The sequence below is a fragment of the Bombina bombina genome, chromosome 2, assembly GCF_027579735.1.
Source record: "Bombina bombina isolate aBomBom1 chromosome 2, aBomBom1.pri, whole genome shotgun sequence".
Classification (NCBI taxonomy): Eukaryota; Metazoa; Chordata; class Amphibia; order Anura; family Bombinatoridae; genus Bombina; species Bombina bombina.
In genome coordinates, this window is record NC_069500.1 from 968,834,086 (window position 1) to 968,855,688 (window position 21,603).

At 35.9% G+C, this 21,603-nt stretch overlaps 1 protein-coding gene across 1 annotated transcript in view; it reads right to left on the reverse strand.

The window, feature by feature from the left end:
• The window catches only part of LOC128649914 (alcohol dehydrogenase 1), an 83,210-nt gene that overhangs the window by 25,561 nt on the left and 36,046 nt on the right, over nt 1-21,603 (reverse strand). The window contains exon 2 of the mRNA XM_053703465.1: nt 979-1,080. Coding sequence (XP_053559440.1) covers nt 979-1,080 — 102 coding nt within the window. The remainder of the gene's footprint in view (nt 1-978; nt 1,081-21,603) is intronic.

The following is a 21,603-nucleotide window of genomic DNA, read 5'->3' on the forward strand; positions in this document are numbered from 1 at the left end:
TTACTGGGAACACACAGTTCCCATAGACCGCAATGTTAAGGCACTTTGATTGCCGTTTTTTTTCTAACACCTCGCTCCCACTAACTTTTGACCCCAAAAACTGCTTAGTGCAGTTGTTTTTTATTCTTGCAATGTAAAACTCGCCCGTTTACAGGCACGCGATAAGTAACTAGCCAGATCTCTGGTTAATTTTCCAAAAGTGCCCCAATTGCCCACAAAATACAGTGTAGTGTAGTTTATTAAAATAAAAAAACTAAACTAAAACTAACTGAATAAACTGCCAGATTTTATTAGGAGCCAACAAACTTTAATTGTCAAGAACATTTTAGAGTAAAGAAAGAAAGAGATACATTTTTATTTCAAGTGGCAGAATAACTGACGCTGAGAAATGTAGCTAGATTTTTTAGATTCAGCCAGTAGATTTCTTGCCCCTCTTTTTAAATCTCAAAAGAAAATAAATCTATAGCTGCAATAAAAATGCAAAATAAGATTTATAATGATACTGATCAGATCATCAAAGCTTTTGTATCCTACCAAAAAGATTTGCATAGCTCACAAGAAGTTAAATTCTTGGATCTGATTGGTTTACCAGAGTTAACTCATAAGGATTCTCATATTTAAATATGCCTATAGAAAAGGAGGAAATTGCTAAAACAATAAATGTAATAGCCTTAGAAAAAGCACATCATCCAGATGATCTCCCCATAGAATTGTATTGGCTTATGTCACATAAGAAGAAGATCCTCCAACGGATTTGTTCCAAAACTAATTTGAAGCCAAAGTATTGTTTCAAGTGAGTTCAATGCGGCTAACATTCTAAATTTGAAATAGAATCTAGATCCAATTAGGACATCTTCTTATAGACCAGTTTCCCTTTTAAATTAATTTTTGTAGTAACCAACACCTCAAATGATAAAATTAGTTGAAATTCTTAAAACTTATTTTATTGTAGATTTAAATAAAATAAGTCTACTTTACCTTAATGCGCACTTCATGAGCTTTTGGGGGAGCAACCTCAATCTCTTCAATACTGAGTGGTTCATGAGGCCCCCAGGCCACAGCTGCTTTGCATTTAATGACCTAGAAAATATCAAATTAATGTAATTAGTGCATGTTAATGAAAAAACGCTGTGTATATAATAAAACATGTATTTTTAATGGACATGTTATTCAATTGGTAAAATACATGCATTAACTCCTATCTACCATTAGGACAGCATGGAACAACCCAAGATGTTTGACTGTACTGAAGCCATAACGGCTTCCTAACTGGGATTGCAGGCTGGAGGGTGTGCCTAGCATCATAGGCACTCCCCCAGACCCAATCCCATTATTGAAATCACGCAATCGCATGAACCATCGCTTGATTTCAATTTTGTACTTATTGGTTTGTTCTGATGTAACAAATAAGTACTATCAGGAAGGGGTTAAAGGGATATTCCAGCCATAATTGGAATCCACATAGATGCATTTCAGTTTTGAATAGAAGCATTTGCGCAATATACATATATTAGCAAGTTTTATTTGAATACCGTCAGCTACCTTCTCCAGCTTGCTCCTGTTTGTGTAAAGGGTCTTTTCATATGCAAAAGAAGGGGGAGGGGGGGGGAGTGTCTTATTTCCCACTTGCAGTGGGCTTTCCAACTGCCTTTTCAACAGAGCTAAACTGAAAGCTTAGAGTAGAAGGAAGCAGCACTCTCAATCCACTGTCCATAAAATTAAAAAAAGTTTATTTCAAGTCGTTTAAAACGCAAATAGACAAGCACAGCACAGTACAAGCTTCACAAGTGGAGGGGGAGCAAATCCTTACATGTTTCGTGCTATGCAGCACTTAATCATAGGATAGCTCACCACCTGTGCAGCACACCTTTAAAGGGTGTAATGGCCAATCACAACTTCAAAGCCCTAATACACCTCTAAAAATGGATGTTTTAAAGGTATACTGCAAAGGTGTGAGAAGAAATAGTGTAACATGGAAAAAAGTACTCCTTATATAAAAAAGAACACACAATACAAAAACAAAAATGCATATAGAAAAATAAAAACAATACCGAAAAAAGATATGTTTCTCTATATAGAAATAAACACATCAATTGTTCACGTTACACAAATTTGAAATTAGTCTCAAACAATGAAAAAACAAAAGATATAAAAAATATTAATGGATGAAAAAATTAGTGAGAAAAATATTTTTAGAAAAAAAACATGTTATAATTAATTCATATAATTACACAAATATCATCAATATTATTAGATGATTTTTTTAGGTGAATTTTTTGTATACAGGACCACATGACAATGATCCAACAAGAAAATGTATATAAGAAAAATATATCTATGTACACAAGGCAAGAAAAAAGAACAATAGATCTAGTAAAATGTACAACACATTTTGGTGAAAATTTGACAGATATAGTATTGATTCTTTAATGTAATACAAAGATTATATTCATATTGATATATTGACAGTGAAATTGAAAACTCCGAACATTAAATTATATGTTCAGAAATCAGAATTCCAGAGTCTAATATCCCTACACAATAATAATAGACATGGCAAACCATTAGGAATGTGGCTCAGCTCAATTTGTTATCATCTCCCATGGTTAGCCATGAATAGTCATTCATAATATTTCACAGTAATAGATAAATACAAAAACAAAAAATGTTAATGTGAAAACATATACAGATATGTATGATTGTAAATATCAATATGTGAGTATATGAAAATGTGAAGATGTAAAAGTGGATATCTATAGAGTGTAAAAAAGTACTCTTAATATAACTATGGATATCTACATTAATGGAACTGCTTAAGATAACCAAAATTACTCCACAAAATAACTGATGTCCCATTCTTTATTTAGACCAAGAGGTGCCCTCGTACTAAGTTTCCAGATCCAATAAAGTTCTTTCTTGGACAGTATATTATAAATGTTTCCTCCCCAAATGGGCTTTTTGGCTATGTCTATTACTTTGACAGTGAATTTGGGCTGATCTGTGAAATGTAGACAATTAAAGTGCCTTGCTACACTCGAATCCTTGTTATACTTTTTAATGTCCCTTCTATGCTCCCCTATTCTCGATCTGAGGGCACGGGTGGTCTGACCCACATACTGTTCAGAACAGAGGGTACACTCAATAAGATAGATAACAAATGTTGTACCACAATCCACATAATAGTTAATCTTAAAATTCTGCTTGGTTACATGACTGGTGAATTCTGCCTCCATAGAGATCTGTGAACAAGTAAGACAATTTCTAGATAGGGACTTGAAAGTGCCTTTCTTGTTAAGCCACTGACTCCCTTTTACTCCTACTTGGCTATTCACCATACTGGGGGACAGTTTTTTTTTAGCAAGTGTAGGTGCCTTTTTGGGCACAAACTTAACTTTGTCAACGATGTTTACTAAAATATCATCACCTTTATTTCAAGTGCCTATCTAGAAATTGTCTTACTTGTTCACAGATCTCTATGGAGGCAGAATTCAGCAGTCATGTAACCAAACAGAATTTTAAGATTAACCATTATGCGAATTGTGGTACATTTGTTATCTATCTTATTGAGTGTACCCTCTGTTCTGAACAGTATGTGGGTCAGACCTCCCGTGCCCTCAGATCGAGAATAGGGGAGCATAGAAGGGACATTAAAAAGTATAACAAGGATTCGAGTGTAGCAAGGCACTTTAATTGTCTACATTTCACAGATCAGCCCAAATTCACTGTCAAAGTAATAGACATAGCCAAAAAGCCCATTCGGGGAGGAAACATTTATAATATACTGTCCAAGAAAGAACTTTATTGGATCTGGAAACTTAGTACGAGGGCACCTCTTGGTCTAAATAAAGAATGGGACATCAGTTATTTTGTGGAGTAATTTTGGTTATCTTAAGCAGTTCCATTAATGTAGATATCCATAGTTATATTAAGAGTACTTTTTTACACTCTATAGATATCCACTTTTACATCTTCACATTTTCATATACTCACATATTGATATTTACAATCATACATATCTGTATATGTTTTCACATTAACATTTTTTGTTTTTTTATTTATCTATTACTGTGAAATATTATGAATGACTATTCATGGCTAACCATGGGAGATAACAAATTGAGCTGAGCCACATTCCTAATGGTTTGCCATGTCTATTATTATTGTGTAGGGATATTAGACTCTGGAATTCTGATTTCTGAACATATAATTTAATGTTCGGAGTTTTCAATTTCACTGTCAATATATCAATATGAATATAATCTTTGTATTACATTAAAGAATCAATACTATATCTGTCAAATTTTCACCAAAATGTGTTGTACATTTTACTAGATCTATTGTTCTTTTTTCTTGCCTTGTGTACATAGATATATTTTTCTTATATACATTTTCTTGTTGGATCATTGTCATGTGGTCCTGTATACAAAAAAATCACCTAAAAAAATCACCTAATAATATTGATGATATTTGTGTAATTATATGAATTAATTTTAACATATGTTTTTTTCTAAAAATATTTTTCTCACTAATTTTTTCATCAATTAATATTTTTTATATATCTTTTGTTTTTTCATTGTTTGAGACTAATTTCAAATTTGTGTAACGTGAACAATTGATGTGTTTATTTCTATATAGAAAAACATATCTTTTTTCGGTATTGTTTTTATTTTTCTATATGCATTTTGTTTTTGTATTGTGTGTTCTTTTTTATATAAGGAGTACTTTTTTCCATGTTACACTATTTCTTCTCACACCTTTGCAGTATACCTTTAAAACATCCATTTTTAGAGGTGTATTAGGGCTTTGAAGTTGTGATTGACCATTACACCCTTTAAAGATGTGCTGCACAGGTGGTGAGCTATCCTATGATTAAGTGCTGCATAGCACGAAACATGTAAGGATTTGCTCCCCCTCCACTTGTGAAGCTTGTACTGTGCTGTTCTTGTCTATTTGCGTTTTAAACGACTTGAAATAAACTTTTTTTGATTTTATGGACAGTGGATTGAGAGTGCTGCTTCCTTCTACTCTTTACTATTGGATTTGGCTCGATTCTCTTTCTAGCTGGCACCACGCCAACAGTGCTTTTCTCTGTGCCGACATTCTGGGGCTGTAATTGGACAACAGCGCACACACCCTCCTCAGGCTGTAGCGACGTCATTCCCCTACTCACTGACTAAACTGAAAGCTTCTAAGTACATTTTTAAACCATTTTGTACTGGATTTTATTACAAGAACAGAGACTCCTATTTTGCATAACCTTTCACTTTACTACTCAGGCAGCATTTAAAAGTAAAACATTTGAATATTAACAGAAAAAATATGATAACAGAGAGGACATATAAGAGACCAATGAGAACAGTCCTTTAGTGGTCAGGTATAGTAAGGACAAATCATATGCATCATAGTATCCATATAGTGACCAGAAAGCAGCAAAACCTACTCTTTTCTCTTTGCTGCTCAGGAGTTAAGTACAAACTTATTTATAAACAAATAATTTTTACTATATATATATATATATATATATATATATATATATATATATATATATATATATCTCATTTTATTTATTATTATTCATTCTACTGTTTATTGTGTTATCTTTTGTTTATAATTTATTAACTTATTTATTATTTTATTTTTCTTATTTATTTATAATTTTTTTCCCAATTCTAGTTGTTAATTGTTTGTTTTATTTATTGTTTATTATGTTTTATTTCCGTTTTTTTGTTTTTATCCCCTTAGTTAATTCTTAACATAGTTCCGTTTTGCTTTCCCCTTCTATCCGCTTTTGCCTAATAAATTGCATTCCTACCCGGTTGTGTTTGCTTAATTTACCTAGTTCACAGTGATATCCTTTGTTTGTTTTTCCCCTGGAACGTCTGAGCTCCGTGCAGTTCCGTCCTCCATCTTGTCTCTGCTGGTCTGTTTCGGCCACGCCTCCATTTTACACCTCACTAAGCAGTCAGTTTCACTTCCCGCCTCACTAGATACTTAGTCTGCTGTGCCTGTCAGACAAGTATCACTGACTTCTCTTTACTTTGCAACACATTTATTGAAACAAAGTTATTGTTATTATAATATATATTAACTTACTCTAATTTATATTGTTTAGCTTATTTAAAATTTGCCTAACATTTATTATCTCAGCAATCGTTTTGCATTGTTTGGCACCAAATTTTTCAGATTATATTCACAAATTATATATAATCTTTGCTTGAAAAAAAACTTTGTTTTTGGTTAACTTTTTCCTCATAAGTATAGTTAGATTAATTATTTAAATAATTTTTGTATTTTTATTACATTTTAAGAGGTGTTTTACTTCACATTTATATTTTAAAATGTCTGAAGATCCTAAACAAATGTCAGAAAAGTTTGTGCAAAATCTCATTAACAATTCTTTTGAACCTTTAAAGCAACAGATGGACCAGCTCCAATCTGTTATCAGTAACTTTAATGAATTACAAGGTCATATTTATAAAAAGGCTTCAAGCAAGTTTAAAACACACAAACTCTGATGGAAAACTTTAATCAGAAAGGAAAGGTAATAAAGATATGTCACGTCAGCTGTGCTCTGACATTTCCATACCTGCTCATAAATGCAGAAGTGAAAATACATCTGGCTCTGATGCGGAATCAGATATAATTATACCGAAAAGAAATAAAATCTCCCGCAAAAGGAAATTTAAAATTGACTCTGATTCCTCAGACAATAATGATGATGATAATGTTAAAATGAATGTTAATAATATGGACTCTGATAATGATTCATTTGAATCATACAAATCTAATACCACTCTATTAAATGCATTTTCTTTTTCCTCTGATGAGTCCCCCAAACCCAAGAAAAGGAAAAAAAAAGTTTTAAAAAATAAAAAACCTTTTCTGGTTGAAAATATGGGTCTTCCATATACAGATCCTAATGACCTACATCATCCCAGATTCTCACAATGGAGACCTTCAAAAAAGGTTTCTAAGTTTATTGATTTTTACATCAGAAGACCCTTATCCAAAAAGATTAAAAATACCCTAAAAGCTGAGTGTCCTAGGCCCGAATTACCCAATAACACTCACTTGACCCCAGAGATTGACCAAAATCTTTTAAAAAATTTTGGGACAAAGAAGTCCAATCTTAGATCTGGTCCAGACAGATTCCGCAAATCCTGCCAGGATAAACTTTTAGACACCCTAGGACCTGTAACCAAGTTATTTGAACTATCTGAAAATGCCATTTCAGAAAATTATTTATTAGATCCTATCACGGTAAGAGAGTGGTTACAAAGAACAGTCTATTTTTTAGGAGATGCTAATACCTCCTTAGCCACCCAACGTAGAAGATTAGTTTTACGTTGTATAGACCCCAAAATAACAGATTTTGCCTCTACAGAAATGGGCCCTGAGACAGATGGCCTATTGTTTGGTGACTCTGGTCTCAAACAACTCAGTAATTATGTTAATACTTTTAATTTTTCGAACAAAATTAAAAATCACAAGAATTTTTTTTTTTTACCAAAATCAACCTCAGAGTTTTTTCAAGGGCTGGAAAAGGCAGAGACCGCTTTTCCAGCCGTTATTCAGCCTTAACAAGGTCTCATTTCCACAACTCAGCTACACCCTCTACCTCCTACCAAAACTTTTTTCCCTCACGCTCAAGACAGAGATTTACCAGGGGTTTCAGATCCAGGATCAACAGAAGACCCTTCCAAGGTAAGTTCAATCACCTTTTCTTCCATTCCTTTTTTCCCCCAACAAAAAATAGGAGGCAGGTTAGAATTTTTCCTTTCAGAATGGCAAAAAATATCCTCAGACCCATGGGTTTTACAGACGGTTACAGGTCTTTTAGAATTCTTAGAAATTCCCTTCCAAATTTCTTTACCCAATCCAATAAAGTTTTGTCAGAAAGATCAATTACTTCTAGACAAAGAAATCTCAGACCTAATATCAAAAAACGCAGTAGAACCTGCACACAATACAACAAATTCATTCATATGCAACATGTTTTTAGTACAAAAGAAAGAAGGCAGTTACCGTCCTGTTATAAATTTAAGAGATCTAAATTATTTTCTGGTTTACAATCACTTCAAAATGGAAGGGATTCATCTACTCAGACACTGCCTTTACAACAACGACTGGTTGGTAAGATTAGATCTGAAAGATGCTTACCTTACAATTCCAATTCATCTAAATTTCAGAAATTATCTCAGATTCCTTTGGAATTAGTCTAATCATTTACTTGGATGATATTCTGCTTATCCACCAGTCTCCCTCTATTTTACGAGAACATCTTTAACTATCTATCTACTTCAGAATTTAGGTTTTATTATCAATTTCGAGAAATCAGCCTTAATTCCATCTCAGAATCTAATTTTCTTAGGCTTCAACATAGATACCATCTCAGCCTCTTTAAGTCTTTTTTTAGACAAAATAAAAAGGATAAAGAAAGAGAGATTTCTTATGCATTGAACAAGAAATACATTCCACTTCGTCTTTTGGCCAGAATTATTGGTCTCCTTTCTTCTTCTATCCAGGCAATCTTTCCGGCTCCTCTATACTACAGAGCTCTACAGAGGTTAAAAAATTTTTTTACCTCAGGAAAGGTTATTCTTATCAACATACAATTCATCTATCAGAAGAAGCTATAGAGGAATTGAACTGGTGGCTTATCAACATAGAAGCTTGGAATGGCAAAGCCATTTTTGGAAGCTCACCAGACATAATTATAGAATCAGGTGCGAGCAATTCTGGTTGGGGAGCAAGATGTGGTTCCCAAATTTCAGGAGGAAAATGGTCTATGGAGAAAAATCTTCATATAAATTGTCAGGAACTTTTGGCAGGAGTTTTTGCTGTCAAGAGTTTCATCAAACATTCTCATCCTATTACAGTCCTTCTTCGGATGGACAATATATCGGCTGTGCGATATATCAATCATTTAGGTGGAACAACTTCAAAAATGTTATCGACTCTAACAAAAGACTTTATTCACTTTTGTCTCTCCCAAAACATATCTATTCAAGCAGAATACCTTCCTGGTCTCAACAATCAAATGGCAGACTGGGGTTCGAGATACCTTATGGATTTCAGCGACTGGATGTTGAAACCTTCTCTCTTTCAACAAATTATGCAGATCAGAGGTTCATTTGTAATAGATCTATTTGCCTCTCGACTGAATCGTCAGATTCTTCCTTTTTTCAGTTGGAAACCGGATCCGGAAGCTCTAGCAATAGATGCTTTTCTACAACAATGGCCTCCTCAAGGAGCTTATGCGTTTCCTCCATTTTCAATGATCCTCCGGGCTCTTCTTTTTGTCAAGAGGCATCAGATTTCCCTTCCGATCATGACTCCTTTGTGGCCGAATCAAGTTTGGTACCCATATCTTCTGGAAATGTCCTTCCTTCCCCCAATTCTTCTTCCCAATATTCCAGATCTTCTTACAGATCCAGGAGGAGAATATCACACTTTAGTGCTTCAAGGCAACCTCCAGCTAGTAGCTTGGATGATTTCAGGGGGATCCTGGTCTTGCAACGGACTTTCGGAGCACGCTAAACTCCTCCTTCAAGACTCTTGGGCCCCTGGAACCAAAAAGTGTTATATTTCCGCCTGGATTAAGTGGTCTAGCTGGTGCTGTAACAAACACTTGGATCCTGTTTCAGCTCCTTTAAATTAAGTCATCAATTATTTATCCTCTCTTTTTATGGAGGGTCTAGCTTATAGATCCATTAATGTTGCTAGATCAGCCATTTCAGCTAGCCATGAATTTTTTGATAATCTACCCGTTGGCCAAAATCCTGTTATTTGCAGATTATTAAAATCTATTTGTCTTAAAAGACCTCCTACCTCTAAATACTCTTCCTTTTGGGATGTAGATTTAGTAATTTCTCTTTTTCAAAAATGGCCAGACAATGATAAACTATCACTAAAACAACTTTCTTTCAAACTTGCAACTCTTATGTTTATTATCTTGTAAAAGAGTTTCAGATGTTCGGGCCATTGATTAGAATTCAAAAATGTGCTCACCTCAAGGTGTAATTTTTACTCTCTTAGAACTAAAACTCTTTCTTCTACTATTTTTTATCTTTATTTCTTTGAACAACCAAAACTATGTATAGCTCTTTGTCTCAAAGAATTCGAATCAAGAACTTCATCTTAGATCTCCCTCATCTAAGCAACTTTTAATTTCTTTTGTTTCGCCTCACTTACCAGTTTCTTCACCCACTATTAGTAGATGGGTCAAAACTATTATGTCAGAAGCTGGTGTGGATAATGTTTTTTCTTCACATTCCATCAGTGGAGCTTCAGCTTCTAAAGCTTTTTCTAAATCTGTTTCTTTACAGGATATATTGAATGCCGCTGATTGGTCTGATAAAAACTTTCAGACAATTTTATTTTAAACCAATTAATTCTATTCCTCAACAGTTAGTATTGTAATTTATTTGTTATGTTAGTATTTTGATTATTTTATTATTTTGCTTTAAACTTGAAAAATAGGAGTCTCTGTTCTTGTAATAAAATTCCGATTATCCTATTTTATGACGGAATAATCTAGATTTTATTAAAGAGACAGAGACGAGTATTTTCCCACCTCTGTTTTATGTGTTTCCCTCCCTAGGTATAATTAATCAAGTCCCTTATGTTATTCTAATGACTTTTTATTTGTCTTTCAGTTCCAAATCCTTCCTCTACAGGATTCTAAAAATTAGTCTAGAATTTTGAACTCATCGAATTGTTCTCTTCAATCAAATTTGACTGTATCTTCTAGCAAGTTTTCCGCTACTTCATTCCGGAAGAATGTGACAAGTTTCTGCAATCAACTCTTTTGTCCATCAAAATTTCTGTTTCCTCTATGGATGGTTATTTGTGGACTGTTCCTGTTTCTTTACCTGTCTAATGGTTTAGGTTTCCTTCGCTTCAGTGAGAAAAGGAGGTTTTGCTGCTTTCTGGTCACTATATAGATACTATGATGCATATGATTGGTCCTTACTATCCCTGACCACTAAAGGACTGTTCTCATTGGTCTCTTATATGTCCTCTCTGTTATATTTTTTCTGTTAATATTCAAATGTTTTACTTTTAAATGCTGCCCGAGTAGTAAAGTGAAAGGTTATGCAAAAATACTCGTCTGTCTCTTTAATAAAATCTAGGTTATTCCATCATAAAATAGGATAATCTGAATTTTTATATCAGTATCTGTGCATCTTATTCTTTATAGTAGTGTCTATTACATGCAGTTATATGAAAATGAGTGTATACTGTCCCTTTAAGTATGCACCGTACAGTAGCATTTTAAACACAGCACTTGCTCTGAGAGCCTAAGGTGCTTGTAACATATGGTAATGACTGTTAATTGCTGACATGATACAAGCACTCTGTCCAGCTGTAGTATTTGAAATGCTGGTGCACAGAGAATATCTAGCTATGCTTCGCATGCATGTGCAGTGAAAAATGTTAACACTAAAACATTTTTGCCAATACATTTATATTGCATAATGTTTCTATCCAAAGATGTAATTCATCTATGTGAATTAAAATTTTGACCAGAATGTCCCTTTAAGAAAAAAAAGTTAATGTTCCTTTAATATCTTGAATGCCAGGGTAACAGTGTTCAACATTCCATGATTCTGCACAGAGTAATTTACAACAGCAAGAATTTAAGATCCCTCATCATTCTAGTGCCCCCACAGTAATCTGTGATATATGACATTATCTTGTTGTATATGATGCAATGAAGATGTGCCGAGGTTAGAGAAGTTAACTTATTGCAAATGGTACAGAGGTGGCTCCTATGAAGCAAATATCTCTCCACACAACACGAGTGACATGAGGATAAATGGAGTCTGTCCAATCAAATACGCAGTCTTCTGTCCCTCTAAAATGCAGGTTATCACCACTAAAACACCAACAGCAGCAGCTAAAGTTCTGTTTTGGTTGAGGATAAAAGAGTTCTAAAAGAATTCCAATCTCCGGGGGCGGAGCCAGCTCTGAGACAGAAAGGTTGCATGTTAACACAGCTCTGGCTGTATACTATTTAAAAAAATGCATATTTGACCTTTGTACTCAGCACACTTAATACTAATAAGGTGTCTAATTGCTTACTGAGCATCGTCAAGACTTTTGGAGGCTGAAGGATAATGTGAAGTTAAGCTGTCCTGTCTATTTTGTCGTGGGAACCAGAGGAGGCCTTTTTGGAGCAGCCATCTTTAAACTACGCAAGGAGGGTAATCCACAAAACCCTATCTAAATTCATCATGGCATTTGCTTGCTGCATTTTGCAGGATATCGGAGCCCTTCTGAAACAGTATCAGCTCCATTTTGCAGAAACTGTGCAATTGGTTATGAGCCCACCTAACTCAGAGACTACGATCCAGCTTACCGGTAAATTAGAGGACACGCATCCTTGTGATTTACTGCAGCACAGCAGCGCACCACCGAGCGAGATCCCACCTTTCACACAAGAGGCTGGAGGCTTCTGCTCGCAGTCTGACTTTTATGAGACACAGCTTGCCGATCAGCAGTTTCATGTCCTGGAGCGGGCTTTGCTGAAAACCAAGCGGGTAACAACGAGAAGGGACCACTCTGGAAGCGCTATTATTCCGGCTGAGTGCCCTAATGTATGCTCTGCTGATTTGAGATGGAAGCCGGTGGTGGCGCAAATCTCCCCCCAGTATATACCGCTCTATTTGACCCATGTAACTGCGCATCAGGGTCAGTGTGCTCCATATAGCCAACGAAGGGGCATCGGTTAACTTGAATACACCAATCATGGTCTGTGGACACTGAGACCTCTCTAAAAATCTCCCTAAGACAATGCATACCTTGTCAGGCTAAGACTGCTATGAGACATAACTAAATTCTATATAGACATCCTGTTCACAACTACTGGAACTGAGTTGTTGTTAAAACTCTAGAGTTGATATCGTTACGGTTTTCCCCCTGCCCTGCCTGCAGACCTTTATAAACATCATATTATATTATCTTCAGTGTTTTTAATAATAGCTCCTGAATTAATATGTAGCACCATCTGCTTATAAATGTATTACTCCACACTGTCTGTTTAAAATTAGCACTAAGTCTATATGTTATGTTACATATGAGTTTCTATTATAATTATGCTTTTCAGTTTATTAATATGCATCTGCTTATGCGCCATAATGGGTAATGAAAGGCTGCAGACACTACCGATTCACTGTCAGCTTTTGCACTTTTGCTGCAGGTTACAAATGTTCACATTGAGTTTTCTGTATTTCTTACAGCAACTTCTAAATAAGAATTGTCATATTATGCTCTTTGCTGATTAAGGCTATATCTTGCATGTGGTGAATTTAAGGGCTTTCAGCTAGCTCGTGAGTGTTATGATTTGCATTCCACTTATCTGACACTCATCATAGTTAAAGAACCATGCTTGCTCTTCATTTGTATTTTAGCAATCTAATTATTAAGCATACCTTTGATATAAAACAAATCGTACAATCTGTATAAGGCTAAAAGCTAAAAAATATGGAATGAGAACTCCTTGTAATTTACCGCCGAGTTATGACTAGATCCTTACTGGGTATAGGGCCCATGCCCAGGGGATAGGATCTAAGACAAATTAGGTATAAAGATGTAACTTCCCTTCTTTCTTTATGATAACGATGGTATATTTGAAATGTTAAAGGTAGTTACATTTTTTTTAATCCCTACTTAACAATTACATGAAGCATAGCATTATTTGTTTTATTATTGACTTGCATGTTAGTTTAAGTCTCCAGGCAATAGCTTTCCATGCTCTTACGTGAATGCACAATATTTTTCCCTTTGTTGGCGTAGGAACTATGTATCTTAGTATACCTATACTAGATGTAGTAGTCATAGTATGTAGCGGAGCAGCACTTCACCCCTAATCCTCATATCTCTAGCTTTGTATTGCTACTAGTCTGGGAACATGGCACACATTGCCCTACTGTACTAGATAAGCTAGTGGCCTCATATGTAACCTATTCCTTTCTCACAATCCTTTAGGGTCTCTCATACCCACGCACTGCTACATAAAGTAATATTGCTCTATATGGATATAGCCTGATTATTTAATTTATATAACTTACTGTATATATATATACACACACACACACATATATATATATATACACATATATACATATATATATATATACACACACATATATATATATATACATATATACATATATATATATATATACACATATATACATATATATATATATACACACACATATATATATATACATATATACATATATATATATATATATATATATATACACACACACATACACATATATATACATATATATATATATATATATATATATATACATATATATATATACATATATACATATATACATATATATATATATATATATATATATATATACTTACCCCCCCCCCCCCATTCATAATGTGTCCCCTTGTTAAGGAGAACTAAATATGCGGCTTCTCTTGCCTATGCCGCAACCCTTATCATAACTTTCATCATTACCCACAAATTGAACGCGCTAAAATAATTTTTCTCTCCTACCTTGAGTTAATATTTCAGTCAGGTCCAATAGTGGCCTATGAAGTTATAGGAAAAATGTTTTAAGTTTATTTGGTAAAAATCTACCACAGTATTGACTCTGCTATTCTCAGCTCAGCAGGACCGATTAACATAATTTGCCAGATGAGTCTCTAATTGTTTAGATTGTGTTAAAAAAAAAAAAAAAAAAAAAAAAAAAAAAAAAAGGGTGAAAGAGGTTCCAGTCTTCTATATTGTATTGGCTATTATGTGAATTTTGTTAATTTATTTGGCAGTAGTCAAATGGAAATGTACCATTATGTTTGTTTTACGATATGTTATTTCATATAAGTTGTAATGTTTTCGCACAACCTCAATAAAAATCATTTAAAAAAAAAAAAAAAAAAAGAATTCCAATCTCCCTTAATAGACATGTGCATGGCGAAAAAAATCCTGTTCGGTTCAGATTTTTTCGAATTTCGGTTTGGATCGATTCGGAAAAATTCGGTTTAGATTCATTTCGGATTCATTCGTATTCGAATAAATTTGGCTGGATTCGGTTCGGAAATTCGGAATTTCGGTAAGTGTTAAGTGGGATGTGCTGTGTATTAGACTAGTATTATGTACTGTATATTAGGTGTAACCCATAGCAGAGTGATATAACCTAATATACTGTACAAAACTAGTGTAATCCATGGCCATCCAAATCTACCGAAAAAATCCGAACTAATTCGGTAGAGTCGGCACTATTTTAATTTGGAAATTCGAATCGATCCGAATGCCAAATTTTACGAATTCAGCCAAATTTCCGAATCGATCCGAAACGAATCGCACATTTCTATCCCTCAATTTTTTTCGGGAGGGACAAGTGACCCCTTATCGGAAAGGTTACTTGTTCTTCAAGGATGCAGATGCTCAACATGACAAATGGTTATTACCTTTCCCACTGAACTCCGAGGAGTTTTTAATAAAGGGAGAGCAAGGCTCCTATCAAAATGTGTGTCTAATTAGGATTCTTGAACATCTGTCATTAATGAGGGTAGTGGTTCCAAAGGCCACCTAATCACAGTATACAACACACACAATAACTTTCATATTAAAGAAGGGGTTACCAATACCATTAGGCTTCTCTAGAGAGAATGGCAAAAGTTTGTCTATTTTGTAACTTTTAGGGTGGTCTTGGCTCCAAAAAGGACCCTAATATCCCCATAAAGTTGCAAGACAAAGTATGTGAACCCTTTGGAATGATATGGATTTCTGCACAAATTGGTCATAAAATGTGATCTGATCATCTTCTAAGTCACAACAATAGACAATCACACAGTCTGCTTAAACTAATAACACACAAAGAATGAAATGTTGCCATGTTTTTTATTGAACACACCATGTAAACATTCACAGTGCAGGTGGAAAAAGTATGTGAACCCTTGGATTTAATAACTGGTTGAACCTCCTTTGGCAGCAATAACTTCAACCAAACATTTCCTGTAGTTGCAGATCAGACGTGCACAACGGTTAGGAGTAATTCTTGACCATTCCTCTTTACAGAACTGTTTCAGTTCAGCAATATTCTTGGGATGTCTGGTGTGAATCGCTTTCTTGAGGTCATGCCACAGCATCTCAATCGGGTTGAGATCAGGATTCTGACTGGGCCACTTCAGAAGGCGCATTTTCTTCTGTTTAAGCCATTTTGTTGTTGATTTACTTCTATGCTTTGGGTCATTGTCCTGTTGCAACACCCATCTTCTGTTGAGCTTCAGCTGGTAGACAGATGGCCTTAAGTTCTCCTGCAAAATGTCTTGATAAACTTGGGAATTCATTTTTCCTTTGATGATAGCAATCCGTCCAGGCCCTGACGCAGCAAAGCAGCCCCAAACCATGATGCCCCCACCACCATACTTCACAGTTGGGATGAGGTTTTGATGTTGGTGTGCTGTGCCTCTTTTTTACCACACATAGTGTTGTGTGTTTCTTACAAACAACTCAACTTTGGTTTCATCTGTCCACAGAATATTTTGCCAGTACTGCTGTGGAACATCCAGGTGCTCTTGTGCAAACTGTAAACGTGCAGCAATGTTTTGTTTGGACAGCAGTGGCTTCCTCTGTGGTATCCTCCCTTGAAATCCATTCTTGTTTAGTGTTTTACGTATTGTAGATTCGCTAAAAGGGATGTTAGCATTTGCCAGTAACTTTTGTAAGTCTTTAGCTGACACTCTAGGATTCTTCTTCACCTCATTGAGCAGTCTGTGCTGTGCTCTTGCAGTCATCTTTACAGGACAGTCACTTCTAGGGAGAGTAGCAGCAGTGCTGAACTTTCTCCATTTATAGACAATTTGTCTTACCATGGACTGATAAACAGCAAGGCTTTTGGAGATACTTTTATAACCCTTTCCAGCTTTATGCAAGTCAACAATTCTTAATCGTAGGTCTTCTGAGAGCTCTTTTGTGCGAGGTATCATTCACATCAGGCAATGCTTCTTGTGAAAAGCAAACCCAGAACTGGTGTGTGTTTTTTATAGGGCAGGGCAGCTTTAACCAACACCTCCAATCTCATATCATTGATTTGACTCCAGTTGGCCGACATCTCACTCCAATTAGCTCTTGGAGATGTCATTAGACTAGGGGTTCACATACTTTTTCCACCTGCACTGTTAATGTTTACATGGTGTGTTCAATAAAAACATGGCAACATTTCATTCTTTGTGTGTTATTAGTTTAAGCAGACTGCGATTGTCTATTGTTGTGACTTAGATGATGATCAGATCACATTTTATGACCAATTTGTGCAGAAATCCATATCATTCCAAAGGGTTCACATACTTTTTCTTGCAACTGTATATGCACTAACATGAAGTGTCCTCTCATTTAAAAGAGTAGAGGTCCTTCTTTCAAATGAGTGTTACACCCACAAGTGGCTATTAGAGAATCATTATAGCAACAATGGACTCAAGTCAAATATTCGTATACCGTAGAAGAAAATTAGGAATGGAGGGTATCCTCTCTTTGAAAAACACATCTTTTTAGAGTCATTACCAGATCTCCTCTGAATTCTTTTGTTGGTTTGGATAAAGATAACTATAAAAAGAGAACCACCTGTTATTACTGCTGAGGCTACAATCCATGTGACAAGCTCTCCCACACTTTATGAATCCCAACCGTTTAACATGTAGACTGTGAACTCTTCAAAACAGGGTCAACCCCCTTTTGTATTAGCTTGTTTAGTTTAGTCTGTTTTGTATCTGTAAACTAGCTATTTTATACCCTACTTTTGTACCCAGTAATCAGGCAGTGCTTTTTAATAAAAAATAAATAATAAAAAATAAATATAATAAAAAATAAAAATTATTATTATTATTATTATTATGGAAAAAATATACACTTATTAAAACTGGAGTGTGTTGCAGTCATCAGATTTTAATTAACACTTAAGTGGTTGGTCACTAAAGACACTAGTTAAGTTTAGCAAGCTGAATTTTCCCCCATTCATCCAGTATGCATGTCTTCAGCTGTGCAACTGTATGCGGCCTTTGTTGCCTTATTTTGTGCTTCATAATGCGCAACATATTCTCAATTGGAGACAGGTCGGGACTACAGGCATGCCATGCTAGCACCCTCATTCTCTGCATTCCCTGGGAAAGACGATGTCTGGATGGCAGCATATGTTGCTCCAAAAATGTATACATATCTTTCTACATTATTGGTTCCCTCACAGATATGCAAGTTACCCATTCCATGGGCACTGACACACCCCCATACCATTACAAACGCTTGCTTTTGGACCTGACGTTGATAGCAGCTTGGATGGTCCTTTTTCTATTTGGCCTGTAGAATGGCTTTTTTTAAATGTTGACTCATCGGACCACAAAACACGATCCACTGTGCTAATGTCCATCTCAGATGAGACCAAGTCCAGAGAAGTTGGCGGCGCTTCTGGAGAGTGTGGATGTATACCTTCTGCTTTGTATAGTAAAGCCTTAACTTGCTGTGGATGCAGTAGCGAATGGTGTTGACCGACAAAGATTTACCAAAGAATTCCCGAGCACGTCACAGGCTCAAAGACGATTTTTGAGACAGTGAGGTCAGAGGGATAGAAGATCACGCACTTTCAGAAATGGCTTTCGGCCATGCCCTTTAGGCACCGAGATTTGACCAGATTCCTTGAATCTTTTAGTTATACTGTGCTCTGTAGAAGGTGAAATGCCTAAAATACTACCGATCTGTATTTGGGGATGGTTGTTCTCAAAGTGTGGAATTATTATTCGCTCACGCATCTGTTAGCAGATTGGCGAGCCTCGATCCATCCTTGCTCTTTAAATGACTAAGCCTTTTTTGGAGGCTCCTTATATACTATGATTACATGATTGCCTCACCTGTTTCACATAACCTTATTTCAACTTGTCCCATCGCTATTAGTCCTACATTTTTGGAAATTGTTGCATTCAGATTTGAAATTAATATATATTTTTAAAAATACATTAAATTCACTAAGTAAAACATCAAATAATGTGTTTTTTATATAGTGAATTGAATTTTCAAGCTGGGAACGAACAATAGCATAATAGCTTGTTCTATGGCTACTTACCACCCAAGAAGCAGCCTCTTTTTGCTCAACATGTGCCTTTCACAGAGAAGAACTTTCCTGAAGCATATCAATCTGATCCTGACTTCACAGTACAGTCCAGCCCCAAAATACCAGGCAATCCCTCTCTGAACGAGAGAAACAGCATGACCCCAGATGTACGTTTCAGCCTATTGTGGGCCTCGTCAGTGAGGTGCAGCCATATCCCTCTAGGCACACTGAGCAATGGGTCCATGTCTCGGAATACCAGGCAATCCCTCTCTGAACAAGGGAAACGGCAAAATCCCAGACAGACGTTTCAACCTAGTGTGGGCCTTGTCAGTGAGGTGCAGCCATATCCCTCTAGGCACACTGAGCAACGGGTCCACGTCTGGATTCCAGCATCACACTTAGGGAGACTTCCCTAAGAGTCATAATTTGCATAATTTAAAAGAGAGCAGCGCTCAACCTTGGAACGAACAGTAGCATAATAGCTTGTTTTATGGCTAGTTACCACCCAAGAAACAGCCTCTTTTTGCTCAACATGTGCCTTTCACAGAGAAGAACTTTCCTGAAGCATATCAGTCTATCCTGAATTCACAGTACAGTCCAGCCCTGAAATACCAGGCAATCCCTCCCTGAATGAGAGAAACAGCAAAAATTCTGACGTGGACACGTTGCTCAGTGTGCCTAGAGGGATATGGCTGCACCTGACTGACAAGGCCCACACTAGGCTGAAACGTACATGTGGGGTTTTGCCATTTCCCTGGTATTTTGCCGTTTCCCTTGTTCAGAGAGGGATTGCCTGGTATTCCGAGACTGGACTGGACTGTTAAGTAAGGATCAGACTGATATGCTACAGGAAAGTTAATCTCTGTGAAAGGCACATGTTGAGCAAAAATAGGCTGCTTCCTGGGTGGTAACAAGCCATAGAACAATCTATTATGCTATTGTTTGTTTCCAGGTTGAGCGCTTCTCTCTTTTAATATATACATACACACACACACATATACATGAAACAGAAGATCCCCAAAGGAGGACAAATAGAGGCCGATGCATCATCCAAGGTCAGTTCAAAGCAAGTTTATTAGCAAAGTGCTAGTACATAGGTGAAGCCAAGACATTAACACCTGACGCGTTTCGCACATGCGCTTCATCAGAGGTGATATGTTCAAGGTGTGGATTGACTTATAATCAGCAAAACAACCAATCAAAATACCATTTGGTAAATAAAATAGTGATTACACCTGTGATATGTGAAAACTAAGTGGTTTGTTGTAAACAAGTCAGTCTCTCATTCCTTTCCTTACAAATATAAATGAAAGAGTATATTGAAAAATAAAAATAAAATTTTCTTCTGAGTTAAGAAAAATGCTATTCAAACCATTTCTAAGAGCATCTTCAACTTTAGAGCAGTTAGCTTAGAGCACCATTGAGTTAACACTCGGGCATCGTAGAGCATCTTATAAAAGTCTATGGGAGAGGGATTTAGTACTGTTTTGCTATCTAACCTCCAGATGTTAATGCACTAAGGGCTAGATTACAAGTCAAGTGCTAAATTATCGCGCACGATAATTAACCAGCCATTACAAGTGGCTGGATATTGCTATCTCAAACTCGCGCTAGCAATTAGCAATCTAGTGAAATGTCCTGCACATTTGTTGCCAATCAGATGCTAGCAGAGGGTGCCAATCATCCTGATCATATCCGATCAGGATGATTGCTGTCCTTCACCTCACTTCTTAACTTATGTTTCCAGCGAGCCAGAAGGATTGCGCAGAAACAGCTGCATTCGCAGCATGTTAAATCAGCCCCCAAAAATTAACCAGAGATTAGAGCTAAAACTCATAAGAGGACATTTTTTTTTTTTTTTTTTTTTTCAATAAAAAAAACTGTAAACACAGCACTAGGCAGTTTTGGGGTTTAAAGTGAGCGGGTCTGGAGTGTTAGAATAAAAAGGCACTAAAAAGTGCCTTTACATTGCAGTCTATGGAAACTGTATGTTCCCTCTAAATATATTTATATGTTAATATTAACACATATTAAAGGGATACCAAACCCAATTTTTTTTATTTAATGATTCATATAGAGCATGCAATTCTTGGCGACTTTCTAATTTACTCCTATTAACAATTTTTCTTCATTTTCTTGCTATCTTTATTTAAAAAGCAGGAATGTAAAGATTAGGAGCCAGCCCATTTTTCCATCACAACCTGGGTTGCGCTTGCTTATTGGCTAGCCAAATATAGCCACCAATAAGCAAGTGCTATCCAGGGTGCTGAACAAAAAATGGGCTGGCTCCTAAGCTTTTCATTCTTGCTTTTTAAATAAAGATAGCAAGAGAACAAATACAAAATTGATAATAGGAGTAAATTAGAGAGTTGCTTAAAATACGCTCTCTGAATCATGAAAGAAAACATTTGGATACATACATACATCTGCCCATCGCTGCGCTACTTATCATTTGCCCTGCGTGTGTTCTCATGCAGTGTGCCATGTGAGCCTATGAAAGCACGTTCTCGTGAGCACATTGCTT